Source organism: Colias eurytheme, chromosome 17 (assembly GCF_061535395.1).
Source record: "Colias eurytheme isolate Ceu_HAF_F1 chromosome 17, ilColEury1 Martin Lab GWU primary, whole genome shotgun sequence".
NCBI lineage: Eukaryota > Metazoa > Arthropoda > Insecta > Lepidoptera > Pieridae > Colias > Colias eurytheme.
Genome location: NC_142996.1, coordinates 7,275,162 through 7,295,430, shown reverse-complemented (window position 1 = coordinate 7,295,430; position 20,269 = coordinate 7,275,162). Strand labels below are relative to the sequence as shown.

The window sequence follows — 20,269 nt, the reverse complement described above, 5'->3', positions numbered from 1 at the left end:
TAATATTATTCTTTTGTTTAAGGATACCATTTAGTATTTCAAATAATTATATAATTAAAAGGTTTTTTAGTAAGAGATTTTCATAGTTTACGAATAAATTCAGCTTGCGTACAAAATCTTGCAATCTCAGCCTTTATAATATTAACTCTATGAAACTAATAAAAGTCACAAGTATACCCGTGACAACTAATCCACCCTTCCAAATCAGCCACTCGGAACGACGTATCAAATCCGATAAATATAATAATAGAATATATTTGTTTCAGAGCCATGTACACTCCGTCAGCTACCAACATAACATTCCTGGAAAGCAACTTGACTGACAGCGAATACACGCCCTACAAAGATCGAGTCGAGACGTACTTGGTTCCAGTGATATTCGCTATAATATTCATAGTGGGTGTATTGGGAAATGGCACCCTTGTTATAGTGTACGTGCGGCACAGGGGAATGAGGAATGCACCGAATACGTAAGTTTTTGTGTAGTAGATAGATAGATAAGCGTTTATATTTTCAGGAAGACAGTTACAGTTTTGTTAGTTAATTGTTAGGGTGTATGATTATGATCTATAAAGAACATACGCATGGTAATGGTACATTTATTATATTAATAAAAATATTAATTAAAATAATATTGTATTTTTGACTAGTGAAACTTTTATGGGCAATTTGCTAGGAGCTGATTTTATCATAGCCGTAGCACAGTATTACAATATTTATTTGCCGTAGCCTAACCTACAATTCCTTTTCATAATTGTTATAAAATCATACTCTACAGCGTTCATTTAAAAGATACCATACACAAAATAATATGTTAACCCTAGTAGAATAAAACACAATCTTTAGTCCTGTAATTGATTTGTAAGCGCTCAACCAAGTATTCCATTGTTCAGCTGTCTTTCAAATAACTAGTATTGCACGAAACGAATACCTCCAGAGAGATATGTAATTACAGAATCGTTTTAGTTTCCTAGATCAATGTACAACATAATACCTCGCATTCTAAGACTTATCATTTCGCTTTGTCGAGCGTATTAATGAGTTATTTTTGTGAGAACTCGTATCCTGTTGAGAGAATTTTATATCAAGTAAATGGAACGGATCAGCCCCCCTAGTCAAGTGGCTTTCTGTTAGCGTAGCGTTCAATAGAATAGACTACGAATGTATGAGATTGACGTAGGCTGTAGATAAACGTAGGTATCTACAGGTTACGTCAATCTCATACATTCGTAGTCTATTCTATTGAACGCTACGCTAACAGAAAGCCACTTGACTAGGGGGGCAGGAAGGAAATGTAGAACGTGTCGATGTCGATTGTGTTATTAAATATAGCTTCTCTATAAATGAATGTATGTCCGTATCTCCTATATATAATTTTTAACTATGATATATCATATGATGATGTTCATTAACGTTTTATGCATTAGCCTATGAAGGTTTTGGAGTTAGATTTTCGATCTATTTTCGACATTTTACCACAGGCGAAGCCGGGATGGATAGCTAGTAATTTATAAAACAAATTGATGGCTCAATTTTGAAAATAGTTTGCTTTTTACCAAAGCGTATATTAAGTTCGTATCGTTCGTGAAATTAAGTAAGTAGTAAGAACTACTTACTTAATTTCAATTACAATGCTAATAAACTTTACATGAGTATAGATCGTACACAAGTTCACTACACACTAGTTAATACTTTATACGTGATTTTATATGGTAAATTAATTTATTTTTAATTAAGCCACTTAAGTGTACAAGCATTATAAAGCAGTTTTGTGAGAGGCTCCTGTCAACGTAGTTAATCGGCTTATGGATAAAATTAATACCAATTAATATTATCAATTAGATCGCCGTCTAGCTCGAAATATCTTATTATTTCTCTTTCTAATGTGACTGTATAGGTATGTCTGATTATTGGAGATATGTTTAGGTTTGGATTTATAGGACTAATTGAAAACTAAGTAAGGAAAGTTTATCATTAATAAAACACTGTCTGGGGTTTAAAAAGGTTACCTATTAGATTATGAGTTCTATCCGTATATTATAACTAAATATGGTGGTAGCGTTAATGCGTTATTATCTACAGAAATTATTATACTATTTAGTGCTACTTTCTGAGAACCTAGTGGCCTATAATATGTCCTATACATAAGTATTTACTCTTTAAGTACGGCTGTACTACGTTAATGTATTTTGATAATATATTCCTTTAAAACACGCTTAGCGTTGAACTTTATTACAAAAGTTGGGTCATTTGTTAGGTATTAAAAGTCAATAAGCGTCCAACCCATTCATCATTCATTAAAAGAGTTTAACACTGTTTTAATTTCTGTAATATTTCAACGGGTTACGCTTTTGTTTTTTTTATTTCACATAAGCAATCAATTTTCATAGCATTGCTACCTTATTACTACAAATATAAAAAAATAACAATATATGAAAGGCAGGTGAATGACGTAAGGTAGGAAATAATAACGAAAATTTAATATAAATAGCAGTTTATTTTATTTTGCTACCAATCTTCAATTATTATTAGCTTTCCAACCGCGGCTTCGCCCGCTTTGTTTAAAACTTAAATTAAGTATATACTAAAACATTCATCGAGAACCACTCTACCTATTAAAAAAAACATCAAAATTTTAAACTATGTAATTAAATGTGATAAAATTTTTAACACGATGTTACCAAAACATTTCTGTGCATTTGCTCTATATTACACATATTTACAGGTACATATTCTCTCTAGCCCTTGCCGATCTGCTGGTCATCCTCATCTGTGTGCCCTTCGTATCCACGATATACACCCTGGAGTCGTGGCCATGGGGTGAAGTGATTTGTCGACTATCAGAAACCGGGAAGGATATCAGTATTGGTGTATCCGTTTTCACGTTAACGGCATTGTCGGCGGAGCGGTATTGCGCTATTGTGAATCCGTTTCGGAAGCTGCAAGTAAGTAAATTAGTAAGAAATTGTATAGTTATGGTACTTAATAATTAATATATAGTGATGTAGGTTATGAAAAGTAATATTGCTTAAAAGTACTTATATAGAGATGTAGGCTATGATTATATATTGGTTGGAAGTGCTTTAGAAGAATGACCAAATAAAAATTTATGGGAATTTTCTTTATTATCTCTTAGTCTAGTCTTTGTTCACATACGTATATTATTTCACTACCTATTAGTGTACCGTTTAATATGTTAGTGAACTTAGCAGATCATTTTTAGCAGATCAAAAAAAATGTGAGTTCTTATCGCGTGCAGTTGAGTTCTACAGTTCCTGATACTTTTTAGAAATAGTTCTGGCGTTTTTACCTTAAAAAACGACATTTGAAAAAATGATCTGCCAACTTCCCGTAGCAGATCATTTTTAGCAGATCAAAAAAAAAATGTGAGTTCTTATCGCGTGCAGTTGAGTTCTACAGTTCCTGATACTTTTTAGAAATAGTTCTAGCATTTTTACCTTAACAAACGACATTTGAAAAAACCCGACCTGGACCCGGCTTAACGTGATGCTACGCTGTGATGCTACGGCGTGATGCTACGGCGTAATGCTACGGCATGTGTTACGGCGTGATGCTACGCTGTGATGCTACGGCGTGATGCTACGGCGTAATGCTACGGCATATGTTACGGCGTGATGCTACGCTGTGATGCTACGGCGTGATGCTACGGTGTGATGCTACGGTGTGATGCTACGGCATGATGCTACGGCATGATGCTACGGCATGATGCTACGGCATGATGCTACGGCGTGATGCTACGGCATGATGCTATGGCGTGATGCTACGGCATGATGCTACGGCGTGATGCTACGGCGTAATGCTACGGCGTGATGCTACGGCATGATGCTACGGCATGATGCTACGGCGTGATGCTACGGCATGATGCTACGGGATGATGCTACGGCACGAAGCTACGGCATGATGCTACGGCATGATACTACGGCGTGATGCTACGGCGTGATGCTACGGCATGATGCTACGGCATGATGCTACGGCATGGTGCTACGGCGTGATGAAATATGACATAAATAAATTTTCTAGTGTTTCATTTTACGCGAGTATTTCTAAAAAGTATCAGGAACTGTAGAACTCAACTGCACGCGATAAGAACTCACATTTTTTTTTGATCTGCTAAAAATGATCTGCTACGGGAAGTTGGCAGATTATTTATATAGTTGACTGATCACTAACATCCGTTTAATTCGCGTATCTTAGTATTTATTCATTTCAAAAATGCACTACCTATTAGTGTACCTTTTAATTGACGTTATTCATTCATTTCGAAAATTGAATCACTAACTGTAAGGTAGGTACCTTATTAATTATTATAAATAAATAAATTATATTAAATTAGTTTATTAACTAAAAATTAAAACTGTAGCAGCAAATAATGTAATACAACATTCTAATCTATTACGACTATTCTTTCTGTTTGGCTAATTAACCATTAAACAAAAAATACATGTTCCAAATGCATGTATAATAAAACGGTTCATTTTCTCCTCTGTGAATGTACCAAAAAAACTTCGTGCAAACATTTTATCACTATCCCAACGACCATTTATGAGGTAGAACCAGAACGATTTTCTGGATTTATGTTTCAGCACTTTTATTTTTAGATTCTAGAAAAATTTTCAAGCCGATTAGGTTGTCTAGTACAAGTACCTACTATTAGGTGAATTGAAGTGACATACTAGTTTTAAAGTCGAAAGTTAGATCTCGAATCACTTCGGTAAAGTTGTAAGATGTTTGACGCTCACATCTTTACTTTGAGAATAAAATTCTGAGTCTTTATTTCGCTTTGAAATATTGAATGCAAAGAAATTGGGATAAAAAACGTAGTAGGTATTTGGTGCTATATAATATGGGAATGTTCATTGATTTTCGAGAAGTTGTCGAGTGTTTGGCGTGGATTTGACAATTGTTTGATTGCTACCATTTATAAGTTAGATATTGATTATTTTATTTATTTGTCTATTTTAAACACGAAAAAAGATTATTTAAACAACGGCTATCAAACGTGATGTTTAAATAATTTACAAATTCAAAATAAACACACGCAGTGCGCATTTCAAATAATGACATTTGAAGATGATTTCTAGGCTTTTTATTCGTTTGTGAATCTAAAATAAAGCGTGGGTATAGGTAACAACTCTAATCTTTACTAATATTATAAAGCTGAAGAGTTTGTTTGTTTGTTTGTTTGTTTGAACGCACTAATCTCGGGAACTACTGGTCCGATTTGAAAAATTCTTTCGGTGTTAGATAGCCCATTTATCGAGGAAGGTTATAGGCTATATTTCATCACGCTACGGGAAACAGGAGTGGAGCCACGGGGGTGAAACCGCGCGGAGCAGTTAGTGCTTAATAAGAAACCCTAGAAGCTTTGATAGAGTCTTTTAATGGCGTATAATAGTTCAATAATGAGAACAGCTTGCATGTTGCGTTATCATTAGAACAGTAATAGACCTCATTTTCCCAAATTCTATTACGGGAATAATTTCTCTATGTCAGAGAAAATGTGTTCGGAGCATCTATTTATTGTAATTGTTGGATAAGTCGTTTTTATGTTGCCTCCTTTTGGGAGCAAAAAAACACTAAAATAATGATTGTGATGCGTTGAATATACCAGACTGTTGATGTAAGATTGTATTAGAATTTAATTTGAACTAATATAAAACTCATAATCAAATACATATAAAGCTAAAGTATATATAAAAATAAATATAAAGCTCAATACGCTTAGCCAACAGGAGCGGAACAATGCGGTAAAAACCGCGGGGCACAGCTAGTGTAGAAATAAAAAAAGCTCCTGCTTCACTCCAATTTTTAAAAAAGTAACGTAGGAGGGTTACTTATACAAATTACTGGTATTAAATAATAAATCGAAAAACAATGCGAACAAAAATATTGTTAAATCAGTACGTACTCGTTCTGTTTCCTTTCCTTGTTATATTTCCGAAGCTTTCATAAATAATTTAACAATTATTTTCATTCCTTTCAATTGAAAAATCTTTCTTATAAATGATTTTAAATTCAATAACATTGTCTAAATAAAATTATCAACTTTCTTTGTATTATATGATAAATTTTAAAGAAGTTGCTAGACAAGTAAAGAAGTACCAACCTCCAGGGGATACATCTTTGTCCTGTTATATGAAATGCTATTTGTGTAACATTTTATTCGTTTCTTGTTGAAACAAGGTTTAGTATTCGGTACTATTGGGAACTTATCTGAGTATAATAAAACCGTTGGATAAAGTTTATCTTAGGGTATTTATTATCGAAATATGTACAGAAACTGATGGCTCTCTAAGCCAATTTATTTTACCTCAATATACTTATTATTATGGTCAGTCACACTCTGTTCTTAATTATGTTGCGTGTCTTAGTTTATGTTGGTTTTCAAAAAAAATCTTGTTATTATGTATGTAGTTGTTCACAAATTACTTTGCTTAGTTTAGGATCCCACAAGCAAATTGCAAAGTACTATTCAAATTGTCGAGGATTTATTATTTATTAGTTTAGTTCCAGGAGTTGTGGAATACTAAATAGTGTAGAATCTAATTGCTTAAATATGTTATCGTTAGGCTACTGGCGTAATTTCAATTTTCATTAATATGCATAATGTTTTGTGTATTACATTAGTACCCACTATATCAATTAATTTACTCAGTATAGATGTAGTAAATATATTAAGTAGTACAAATGAAACATATTTCGAAACATATGCTCGAATGATATAAAAATAATTTCGGCTATTTGTACAAGAGCTTGGCTGCGAAAAAGTCATCATATTGGTACGTCTGACAAAAGTTTTGGTCCATGAAAAGTGTCTGATACTTGCGATACCATTTGAGAATGATATTCTATAAAATATATCAAAAAATCAGCCATCTAAATTTAAGTAAAGTAACTCTTATTTTTAGTCACCTTTCTCACCTGGTACCTGCCCAGGTGTCACTGGGCAAACTTCACAAACACGCAGGTATACAAAGTACATGAGACACTACTGAGAACTTAAAGTTTCATCTCTTAGAAAATAAGTTATGTCTTATCGCTCTGGGATCTTGGACTATTTGTCATATTTATTATGAAAGCCTTTTGTCAGCACGTTGCATATCTACGATAGTAAATAGCCTTAATAGAACCATCGCATCGTGATAAACAATCATGTTCATGAATAAATCTTGAATTAAGGTGTTATCAAATATTCAATTTTTTTTTCTTTTAATTTAGATATTATTTTCTAAGTAGCTTTCCGCCTGCGACTTTATCTTTTATTCTTCAGCTTTCATTCAGTTGTTTAGACGTGGCTTAGAAGAGTTTTGGCATGAAGAAGGGACAGATAAATAGATATAATTTTGCGTTTATAATATTATGATAGAGTCTAGAGATTGTCTCTACCTATAGATTTATTGCTTGTACAATGTACACTTGGTTATTTGTTATGACTTAACTCAATATTATTAAATAATTTTTAAAAGCTGTCTATTGCTCTACATAAAATATTTTATTTTCGTTTTATTTGTGATCAAACTGGTCTAAAAAAGTGACTACTAATGCATACATTTGTTACAGTTAAGAAAACTTCCATTAGTCTGCGCAACATTTATCTGGGGTGCTGCTCTGATATTCGCGGCCCCTGCTGCCATGTTCTCCAACACAATAACAGCACAAATACATAATAATGTGACCATTTTGTACTGTTCCCCGTATCCATTGGAATGGAAGAATTATCCCAAGTAAGTGATATGCCCAAGATATGTGACTGTTACTGTTTATTATAATAGTATTTTTTATTTACATGCGGTGTGTAGTTTGTAATGGTGTTTGTTTAGAGATTATTTATTGATTAAGCAAAAATAAATATGATATTTGAAGCCTTAATGTAATGACTGATCTCTTGAATTATTGTAGTGGTCTCAAGTAGATCAATTATCTACTCTTCAGCCTTTAAGTATATTGAATTGTACCTATGCTTCTTATTCTCTTTATTAATGGTATACAAAATTTATTTATTCATGAAAGTTCACTGTTAGCGGATTTCAAGTTCAGTCTAGTTTTCCAGCGTGGAAACTCCATGAATGTAATTATGATCTATCCATAAACAATATGATGGAGCAGTATCTAAATGTATATATATGGTTCATTGTGCTTATAGCATCTTGCTTCGTTATATTATGTTACTACATGCAAAATGGTAATATTCTAAAGAAAGTGTAGTACTACTTACTACTTATAATAAAAAGGTTTTATGTATTTTGTAATATAAATTTAATTTCTACGACTTTATTACAAACTACTACGACTTTATTAAAAAAACATATTTTTAATAATCTTTAAGTATTAGCGCCTGCTCGATAGTATAATTATTTATGACAGTATATGCGCGATACTTTGAGCAGGCGTTAAATTTTAAGAAGCTCTCGTAATTTTGTGAATATGTTATTTTTAATGGCATAAGTCTTCAGTTATCTCTATTTTGTTTTACATACTAAAACAAAATAGAGATAACTGAAGACTTATGCCATTAAAAATAACATATTCACAAAATTACGAGAGCTTCTTAAAATTTAACGCCTGCTCAAAGTATCGCGCATATACTGTCATAAATAATTATACTATCGAGCAGGCGCTAATACTTAAAGATTATTAAAAATATGTTTTTATTTCTATGAAGCAATCACAATTAATTGGTATTGATAATTTGGTAGGTATATTCTAATTTATCTTTCATTCACCTTAAATAATATGTATAATTACAAAAAATCGAATATTTTTCTACCACTACAGTACTCTTTCCAGATGGATGACACTAGCAAAAGCGATAATATACTACGCCTTACCGCTGCTTGTGATATCGTTCTTCTATTCGCTTATGGCCCGCCGGTTGCTCGCAAGCACGCGGGAGATGCCCGGCGCGTTGCACGCGGGACAGGGCGAAGCGCAGGCGAAGGCGAGGAAGTCTGTCGCGTGTATGGTGCTTATATTTGTTATTGGTGAGTCAATTATAATACCTAATTGTAGTAGGTTAATCATTAAGTTCTTCTATTCACTAATGGTTCGCCGGTTGTTCGCGAGCACGCAGGAGATGATAATTTTAGGTTTATATTTTTTTCTAATAACCTGTGCTTGTTAGAATGTACCTACGTAGCATTAACAGTTTGGTAGATTTCATTTATTAATTCTCTTATTCAGTGCTCAGCACATTGAATGGATAAAAATATTCATAAATTACAAATTTCAATCCTCATATATATGAATAACAACTGTCGCAGAAGCAATATTCCCTGTTCGTTGATGATAAGAACATGTTAAAGTACTTTAAAATTTTAAGCCCAAATGTTCACTGAAACTCGCTCGCCTAAATTAATTGTGAGTAAAATAACGTGTGATTTGACAACAATTTATTTTGAAGATATAAATTAAACAATTGATACATTCGAACTCGCGTCTTCTGCATGAATGTTATAGACCGGGAGATACTGACACAAAATTTCGAGTCATTTGTAACAAGGATGGCGGTTCTACAGGGGTCTTAGTACGCAATGACAAAAAGAAAAATGATGGTGTGAACGCTGGTACCGGTGTCTTAGTCGCGTGGGCGTTTGTCGAACTCGTCGGAAAAATAGCGAAAGTCAAACGATTTGTAACACAAAAATTTTAGAATTTACCGATAGCCCATAAAAAAGTAGTAGGCGGTAGTGTCATGCCATACTTTTCCGGTGTGACTTACAGCCCGCCATACCGACACGAATGTGTTGATTTAAATAAAACAATCATTCAACCATTTGTACCAGGCTAACTTTTGCACAGGTAACTATCGTCGTGCAGCCATTTACGAAAATCGCCATGCCATACTTTTCGGACGATTCCAAATGGTCGCCATACCGCCGAAAATCTGCAAAAAATTTTTATTTCGCCAAACTTTTTGTACCAGTATTGCATTTGGATTTTTGGAGAGTATTTGATAAAATGTGACCATTATTATATTTGCCATACTTCTAGTAGGGGGAAAAAGTGCTGTTATACTTGAAAACTTAATTTATTATTAATTTATATAAGTGAGGATTTCCAACACTTAGATCTTTGAAATTTTGTATTTATATTTGTTGATCCTCAAACTTACAGGAAAAATAAGTGCCATACTGTTACAAATCGTTTGACTTTCGCTATTTTCCGACGAGTTCGACTAACGCCCACGCGACTAAGCCGCCGGTACCAGCGTTCACGCCATCGTTTTTCTTTTTGTCATTGCGTACTAAGACCCCTGTAGAACCGCCATCCTGTTACAAATGACTCGAAATTTTGTGTCAGTATCTCCCGGTCTATTATAAAACTAAACTATCAAATATTTTGTAGATACTTATGTATTTAAAATGTTCCTATTTCTTAAAACACCAAATATCAAAACATGAAACTTTAAATTAATTATCTTACGAAATTAAGTTCGGAATAAATCATCTCTCGCGACTAAATGTAGCTTAATAATCAATCAAGTTCAGGCTTTGTGTCATCTTAAACTTATGAACCTAATAAATTGAATAAACATAACATTTACACAATTGTATAATATCTGTTATTTATTTATTTATTTATTTAATGTTTATGGTTGCCTATATTAATTTATTTTCAAAGTTAATTACGGATTGTGTAAATATTAATATCACCTAAAGGTCATCTAGAAATAAGATATCTAGTTATTAGAACTTTCACAACAAAAAAATAAATAAAAGAAACTTGATTTCTAAGAAGTGTTTGTAAGGTTTGTCAAGATTAAGTTTACGACCACGCTCAGTCTCACAAATTAATTCATTATTTATAGACAAAATAGTTCAAAACTCCAAAAAGGTTTCCAATATCCCTTCAAACATAATAGGATTATCGCAAAAACTATTTGGTGCGATGTAAATTAATATTTCCTTTTACTCCCATAATTATTTTATCTTCCCGCGGCTTTATTACTAGGAAAACCAATTATGATCATACAATAGGTAGTGTTTAATCCATTGTAGGTAATAGGTAGTGTCCTGTAGACAAAGGGAACCTAGCTCAAACCACTATTCTCCATAGATTGGTAGTTTTAACAATAGGCTCTTAGGGTTTTTGGGATTATATGGAAGTTCGATTAACCTTTTTGTATATAAGAATAAAATATATTTTGGACAGGAGTAGGGGTTGTCATAATTTCTGCGGATGCGGTTCTACCGAATACCCGCGGCCCCGTCAATAAAGCGGCAAGGCGGAACACAGGGGAATTTAGTCGGTAGGTCCCTGCACTCAGCAGGGTGAGTCCGACATAACCCAAGGCACTTTCCCCGAGTGCCCTGGGTATGCCTAAATGCATTCTCCACTATAAAAAAGGGGTTGTCATAATTTTCGAAATTCATATTAAAACTAAAGTTTAGTTCTGTGAGCGTTAGCTACTACCTACTTAATAAGTATTTTGTGGTTTTGTCTAAAGAAGTGATACTTACATCTATTCAAACCTAATATTTGTAATTTGTTTACAGTAAATGATTAATAGGTACTATCCCATTATTATTATAATACCTATTAGATATGTCGTAAATTTTGGAAAAAGTAGAGTAAGTAGAGTAGAGTAACTCTACCGAAAAAACTTAATAATATATTATCGGTTGACGTATCTAATCAAAATTAAATATGACATGATAAGCTTTGCCCGCGACTTCGCATAGGATTCGATTAAACGCGGAAATTCCCGCGTAATTTTCAACATTTGTCATTTATGCTCCACTTCTATTGAACATAGCGTAGTTATATAGCTAAAGCCTTCCCCGATAAATGGGCCATCTAACACTTCAATAATTTTAGATTTCAAACCGGGAGTTGTAAACTGGTTCGACCAAAGAAATAAAAATCTTTTCAGTTTCGAACAATATATTTTTTATATTTCGTCAAATTACACTCATCATTTGAAGCATCGTGCATTGAGATTGAGATTATCGAAAATACACTTTCCATGTCGTGGAATCGAAGTAGCCAAAAATAATCACTGTTGCTTTTGCATTCTTTCAATAGAAACATATCTTTATAAGCAGTTCTATTTATTAAAAAAAATAAAGGAGTGTTTCTTGGCTGCCGAATTTGCTATCTCCATAGTATTTAAAGTACTTTTCCTTTCCATAAATTTCCACCCTGTATATATGTCGTGGCCATATCGTTCATCAATCATTTCATGAAATGAGCAAATCTACGATATTGCCACAACATTTATACAGGATGGAACCTACCTACATACATAGGTACATGTACTATACATGACGTAAGTATGTAGGTTTGTGCTGTTTGTGCACGTTGCACTAATGTCCCCAAGCCTTTGCCCTGCCCTTTAAGGAAACATTAATCAATATCTCATCGCCGCTAAGTAAACATAATCACTCAATGTTGTTTAAACATAAGTAACACTGCACTCACTGTAAATTGAAAGAAATTAGCAGCTTGACTTTATATGGATAAAACATATTGAACTTTTATATTTACAGTTACCTTTTAGCAGATCTTGTTATTTTCCTGGATTCTCATTTCTCTTAGCTTTATTATGATAAATGTGAAAAATTTTGGAGGTGAATGGATAAATGTTTGGTGCTCTTACGTTGTATGTAAAATAGTAGATAAGGTCTGGATAAAATTTGGCTCAGAAATAGATTATCTATTAATATTAATATTACATATATTGAATATAGGCTTTTTATCAGGATAGCACAGATGGAAAGTAGTGATTTGAATAATTTCTACTCTCAGTTATGTGATAACTCCAGTTCAATGCGACATTTTCTTTAAGGTTTCCATAAAGTGTTTTAATTTTTTTTGTGCGAGATGTAGATACATAATAAAAAATGTCCTATATGCTATTAATAAAATATTATTATAAATCAACTGAAAATTTCCACAAAATTGTCTTAATAATTTTCGATTCAACCATTTTTCATGAATACTACAATATTAACTTTAAGGATAAATAGCAATTTGAGTAGAAAATAAAATAAAATGTTATCATTAATAAATAAAATTAAATCTGAAAGCTCCGGAAACGCCCACGATTCATTTTTTTCAATGCTGTGTTTTGACATAAGCTAAACAAATTGAATTTTTTAATTAAACTTGATTTTATTTAATTATGTGTTTTGAATAGATTAAATTGAGTCATTTACAATTTTTATAAATTAAATAAAAATAATATTAGAATAATATAAGAGATAATTATAATATTACTACCATCAATTACATATGTGTTCAATTGATACCTTATTTAAGTGATTTATAAACACAATTATTTGAAAGCCGTACATACTTTTGTTACACTTAAAAAATTCTCGAATGTACCTACCAGTATTATAAAAAATATTTTTCTCGTTTGTTCCAGTGTTTTTCATATGCTTCCTACCATACCATGCTCTGGAAATGTGGTTCTATCTCTCACCAACCGCTCAAACTGACTACAACGATTGGATCCACGCTCTCAGAATAATGGGATTCTGTTTAAGGTAACTTTAGTATGATGAAGGACATTTCCTAAGTAATTTACATTTTAACTCGACTCAAAAGTTTGATGCTCTTTTGGAAAAGTTGAAACGCTCATTATGAGAGCTTATTATTTTGTAGAGCCCCTTGATTTAATGTGCAGAATGTTTATAACAGCCTATAACAATGTGTATTTGTATGAATTTTGATATTGTTATATCTTTGTCAAATAACCAGAATGATTAAAAGGTGGTAAAAATCTGTCGATACATTTTTGGCTGCGTAAAACACTATTTTTTTATTAACAAATTATACCATACTTAATCTAACATTCTCTAAACTAAAGCGTTAATAGCTGCTGTACACGGGTAAAGTAAACGGTATTATGAACTAGCATACTACTCTACCAGTTCTCAGTACTCAGTTTTAGTAGAAATTTTAGTACTCTACTCTAATAATGGTGTCTACATTTGTATTATATAGAATAGTTAGTACTCTACCGCTCTACTGTACCGTTTACTCTGCCCGTGTACAGCGACCATAAGAGTGATTGCAAAAGTATTTATCACATCCACGATCCGTAGTGTGTATCCGTATGCGGAAATGATAAAGCCCAAACAAAACAAATTTAACATAAAGTTTTCCCCATAAAAGTAAAAGAGATCTCAGAGGTCTCACCACGGAAAGTTGAAATAATTTTCACGGTTAAACTCCTCCTGTTATCCTTAACACTTTGTTCCTTAATATTTGACGGAAAATAAAATTATAATTACAACTAGCTAACCACCCGCGGCTTCGCCCGTGTTTTCAAAATAAAACCCGCATAGTTCCCGTTCCCGTGGGATTTCCGGGATAGAACCTATCCTATATGTTAATCTACATATTGTGTGCTAAATTTCATTGTAATCGGTCCAGTAGTAATTTCGTGAAAGTGTAACAAACATACATACATACATCCATCCTCACAAACTTTAACATTTATAATATTAGTAGGATAGGATTTATTTTGAAGCTTTACCCCAAATAAACCCATGAACATATTAACGATAAACGCAGTCCTATTTTAACGTTATGTTTATTCCTAATGCTTACGCAAATGACAATGACGCATTTGTATTTCAAGTAGTTCAGCTGAATTTAATCCATGCTAATTACTTTAATATTATAAGTGCTTATGTTTTCAAAATTAAATATGAACCTTCTTGAAAATACCTAACGTTACTACTACTACCACTATGAGTAGTTAGTGATTGCATAGTTACACACTACACACATTTTAATCTTTTGTTTTATCGTATATTACTTTGATTTTAAACCAACTTCAAAAAAAGGAGGAGGTTCTCATTTCGTCGGTATAATTTTTAAAGTGAAACTTTTATTACATCGTCTCAAACTTTTTGGTCTGTGTAGCGCATGTCGCGTGTATCGCGGCTGCCGAGTAGGTATACCTACTCGGCAGCCGACCGTCACGCGACATGCGCTACATAAAGCAGTTTTCGGAACCGTTCGAACAGTTTCACTTTTACCGTGGTTTCATAAAACCACACAACATTTTTTTATGTTTCTTTTTCTTTCTTTGGTAACTACCTAATTAATGCCTTTGAAATATTTTTAATTGGCTTACAGTTTAGCAAAGTTAGTACGGAAAAATTATCGCATTGTTGTGTCAGTCCATTTAGTGCCATTTGCTTGTGTGGAAGGGTGGTTAGATTGAACCAATATGCGGAATCCGATCGGGGTTTGGTTAAATGGGAGATAAAAGTAAATTGAATAGCGCCTGTTTGAACAACCTGCTGCTATTACTTAAAACGGGAATGTTCAATAAAACCCTTTAGTTTTAGTTCAATATCAATTGCAAAAATGGTTATCAATTTTAGAATGTGAAAAAATAAACTACCTAATTTAAAATGTTTTTGAGGTAAATAGGAAATACTTGAATTAGGCATTCTTAAGTATATTGTATGATGTTTTAAAAAATGTGTAAATATTTTTATAACATAAAAGAAAGAAAAATAATTTCATACGATACCTTTGATGTTAATTTCACGTTTTATATTCTTTTACATGAATAATTCTCGATTGATTTGAGTATATAACTGTAAATGTATTTTTAAATAATGGCGTCGCAATAGTTAGACAAAATACACATCTTTTCATTACCCGGTCATGAATAGAAAAATATAAATCACAGTTCACGTAAAATATCCGAATAGAATCTAACGAGCCAGAAAAATTTAATCTTATTGTATACATTTTACAATCTTTCAACGGCGAAATCAATTCTTGGTATCGAAGTTATTCTGTTATTCTTACTGGAGTTAAATTCAATTTAGAGTCCAACACTTTTTCATTTTCCTCACTAAGAAGCCTCGTTCTAGGTAAGATGGGTTAAGTAGGATATTGACTAACAAAGAAATTGCATTGAAAATTTGCGAAGATTCTACTAAGATATTTGTGTATTAATACTACATTGAAATGTAGACAATATGCGTTATTATTTTAAAGAAACTTATATCAATTATTCTTGTGATTCTAAAAAATATCTAGGACATTACCGCAAATGCGGTTAAACCCTATTACGAATATAGATAAAATTAGAACTAATAACGCATGTTATAAAAACGACAAGATAAGTTCGAACGCTAATAATTGACCTAAATATTTATCAATTTCCTCATTAACGATACAATTTTGGGATAAAAATAAAAATAATATTTTCTACGTTGTCTGCATAAAATATTTAAATGTAATACAGGTTTCAGTTATCTACATATACCCAGAGGGTCGTGTAAAAGCCTACAATTTCCATAGCTGCTGACGCCCTTGAAAATTGTACGCTTTACCATATATTATACACATTTGAAAACCGCTCTGTAAGCATTCTTCATATTGCTGGTATTTCCCTTACTTACATAAACATTAATTTCCATGCATATAGTGTATACTGATATAATAATGTGTTAGTTATACAAAAATCTGACTAACAACCATTTAATTTGCCTTGGACCACCAGCCGAGTATGCCCAGCGATCTTAAAATACAATTTCAAACCTTCCTATTCATATAAACATTTATAAACAGTCACTTTTTGAAACTATCCGATTTGCGCCTTCTAATTGTAACATTCTTCTAATTCTAAAATAATGAAGGTGAAAATCATCTTCATGATTTCGACAAACCGTTCCAAAAGTATAGATTTCCTTTCAGTTTCCTCAACTCCTGCGTGAATCCAGTCGCATTGTACTGCGTTAGTGGCGTCTTCAGACAGCACTTTAACCGGTACCTCTGCTGCCAACGCACTGCGCTACATCCCACTTGTAGTTCCCGGTTGTCGAGGACTGCGGTGTGTGAAACGTCCTTTAGGAGTACGCAGCGGTTGCGGTGTAATAGGTAAGATAGAGGGCAATGTTAAAGAGTAGTATGTAGTAATGTATACTGGGTATAGACTATAGAGTAGGAGAAAATATAGTAATGCAGTCGGAATGTAGCATTTATGAGAGATAGTAAAGGGTTACTAATGTTTCGTAGCTGCTAAATGTGGCTGCCCCACATTCTCTTGAAATATTTCGGACTAAAATCGCTTGGTACTAAAATTTTGCATGTAATTATGTAAGTATATGAAAATAGAGGGGTCATATTTTTTAATACGTAAACGATCGAGAAGAATTTATAGGTGGCAACAAAATCCACTAGTTTATTACAGTATATCCTATTTTCACTCTTGATTTTCTGTATTTTTGTGTCCTGCATTTAAGAATTAAAAAGAATGCTAGACCTCATAGTGAATAATTCGATCATAATTTAATGTAGGCACTGTTTGTAATAGATGCTAATACATACTTTGTAATAATTCAAAAGAAAAATAACAAACTTGAAGCATGCAAAACTTTTATAAAGTAAGTAAAGTATGTAAATGCATGCAAAATCATGTTCCCGCAATCCGTTGAGTTAACACGTCCGTAAAAATGAGGTAAAATCCTTGCTTATTCACAACTATTGTTGGCTTAGCACGAATATGACTAATTTATGCTGTCTTAATACCTAAGTTCGATCTTTAGAAGATTGTCTTATTAAATGCAAGGAGATGCAATGTTGCATTTGTTATTTATGGGTTGCTTCACTAGACAGGCTTTATTAAGTTAAATGGATCGTATATTTTAGTATTGAATTATAAGAATTGTTTATTTTGCTAAAGAGTTTCGAAACTACATAAGGTAAATGTTAAATAGAATTACAATTTCCAATCAAAAGATTCTTTTAAATCAATATATAGGGAATTGTGACAAAATTCAAACACAAAATAAAATAATGTTTCAACAGCCGCCAAACAAAGTACGTATAATAAATCGTATGTCATCTTTACACAGCACAAATCCTCCTAGAGGTTAAAGATTTCGATATCAAATAAACTTTGGGAGATAAATATTAAAGTTTCCAGGATTAAAGCTGGAAGTTACGAAGTGGGCTCAATTCTGCCTTTGTGCTCTATCTAATAAATTATTACTATAATACGGGTTACTTAAAAAGATGCAAGTTAAACAGTCGTCTTAGTATTTTCTAGTGTTTGATTTTACGCGAATATTATATCTACATTTAGAAATTTAAGATTTTAACGGATTTTGCGTGGTCACGGGGAAACCAAAGTGTGCGAAATGTCTGGAAAATAAAATAATGAATAAATCGCGTTTAAAATAAGTCCCTTAGGCCTTAATCCTTTAATTTATAGTCGTGATCTTGATAATAATGCTGTCGACGATCGAGTAATTATTATTACAAAGAAATTAAATGTATTGAATCTGAATATCATCAATACCTTGCTTTATGCATAGTTTCATCACCTAGAGCAATAGTAATTTCAATATTATTTATAATACAGCAATATATAGATAAAGATGTAAATAATAAATGTGATTAAAAATTTCTTTTTTGTGTTTTGAATTGCATAATATTTATTTTTAATGTGCTCTCTTCACAATAGGCAGCGTTGGGCGAACAAAGGCAATCACGATAGTGTAGTCTGTAAAGGGCCTAAATGTATATGATCGGCAAATATCGACGATCATTTGTTGGGCCAACGCTGCCCATTGAGTGTAATCTATCTGGGAAGAATGTTTCCGTAAAATATCTTTTTATTACAGGAATCCCACGGAGAGCGTCGTAATATCAAACTACGACTACGGAAGTAAAAAGAAAAACAATGTTATAATATCTAGGAACAGTGGAGATGGTGTCACCATCATGACCGTCAGAGATTCCAACGTTTTCCTCACTGATGTCGATGAGAAATGTATTACAAGATAAAAGTGTATAGAAAAGACATAGATATTATTAGAAGTTATTATAGTATTTTAAATTTTTATTACTTACTAGCTTTACGCCCGCGGCTTCGCCCGCACAGTCAAAGGAAAACCCGCATAGTTCCCGTTCCCGTGGGATTTCCGGGATAAAACCTATCCTATGTCCCGGGGTAAAAAGTAGCCTATGTCCTTTCTCGGGTATCAAAATATCTCTATACCAAATTTCATGCAAATTGGTTCAGTAGTTAAGGCGTGATTGAGTAACAGACAGACAGACAGAGTTACTTTCGCATTTATAATATTAGTATAGATTTCCCCACGGTTGCTTACAAAAAATGGCTCATAGCCACAATTGTATATATATTTTATTTTTGTTTTCATTTTTATATTTCATAACTGTGTATACAATGAAGAATAAATAAATAATTTAAATATATAGATTAAGAACGAACCAAAGATGTAAATAGTCTATTGTGATTATCGTCTAGTCGGATGTGATGATTAGTATACATATTGTAATGCTAATTATTATGTAAATTATGTGATTGTTCTGACTTTGTTAACGATTTGATGTATAAGCTATGTGGGTATAATTTTATTTACCGTCTTTATTTGTAAGAAAATTATTGTATTTCCAAATATTATATACAGATGAGATAAGAACTATTGTGAATAGGTTTAAACTGGGAAAATTGTATGTAAGTAGGTATGTGGCTTGTAAAATAAATAGATCTTAAGAATTAATATTATTAATGTTAAGAAATATTATATTTTACGCTGAGATAATAATATATTATGCAATGAGTAAGTAATGAGTTCTTTACGATTATATTTCATATCATATTTTTATAAGTATTTATTTATTGAATTATCTATAATGTATTATGTTTTATTAAATTGTTATTGTCTTGTTTCAAATACGAAATAAATTTTAATAAAATCAACGTAAATATTAATATAGGTTACCTATAATTAATAAGTGTTGATAAGCTTTGTAAAATTAATTATATAAGAGTAATATTATTATTATTTAATAAGTTAAGAATAATTTGTAAATATACATTAAAACAGTGTATATAGCTGCATTTTATGTAAAAAAAACACCGCAATCTGAATGTTTTATCTCATTATATTTGTATTGCATGTGTCAGTCCATAAATTTGAAAATAAATAAATGTGAACATTATTAAGTATTTTATTTACTTCATGTAATACAAGGAAGTATTGTATCATCTCTGTTTGGATACACGGAATTAAATAAATTAATAATATTATGCTAATGCAATGATAGAAATATTAAATTAAACCATGGATTTTCCCAATAATAATGCTTAATTAACCATTAGTATTTTTAAGAATATTTGCTATGATGTTGGTTAAAGTTTATAAACAAATATGTTTTTAATCTATAGCATAGGAATAAATTCTCAATATCAGGTCTAATAAACACAAGAAAATGTTCTACATCGTAAAAAGTAGATAGC

General features: G+C 32.2%; 1 protein-coding gene across 1 annotated transcript; it reads left to right on the top strand.

Annotated features, from left to right (window-relative positions):
* The first annotated feature begins 270 nt into the window (after window positions 1–270).
* On the top strand, window positions 271–19,487 carry LOC149901301 (neuropeptide CCHamide-2 receptor-like). Its single transcript, XM_090111560.1, has 7 exons — window positions 271–470; window positions 2,726–2,945; window positions 7,582–7,745; window positions 8,809–9,002; window positions 13,391–13,511; window positions 16,696–16,878; window positions 18,627–19,487. Exons 1-7 carry the CDS (start codon window positions 271–273, stop codon window positions 18,787–18,789), a joined length of 1,245 nt encoding a protein of 414 aa, XP_089967686.1. The 3' UTR covers window positions 18,790–19,487.
* Window positions 19,488–20,269: the final 782 nt, after the last annotated feature.

Bases quoted from the DNA above. Each gene is read 5' to 3' on its own strand.
- LOC149901301 (XM_090111560.1), top strand. From the start codon at position 271: ATGTACACTCCGTCAGCTACCAACATAACATTCCTGGAAAGCAACTTG. The intron at 13,512-16,695 runs GTAACTTTAGTA...ATTTCCTTTCAG, and splicing joins ATAATGGGATTCTGTTTAAG to TTTCCTCAACTCCTGCGTGA. The intron at 16,879-18,626 runs GTAAGATAGAGG...TTTTTATTACAG, and splicing joins CAGCGGTTGCGGTGTAATAG to GAATCCCACGGAGAGCGTCG.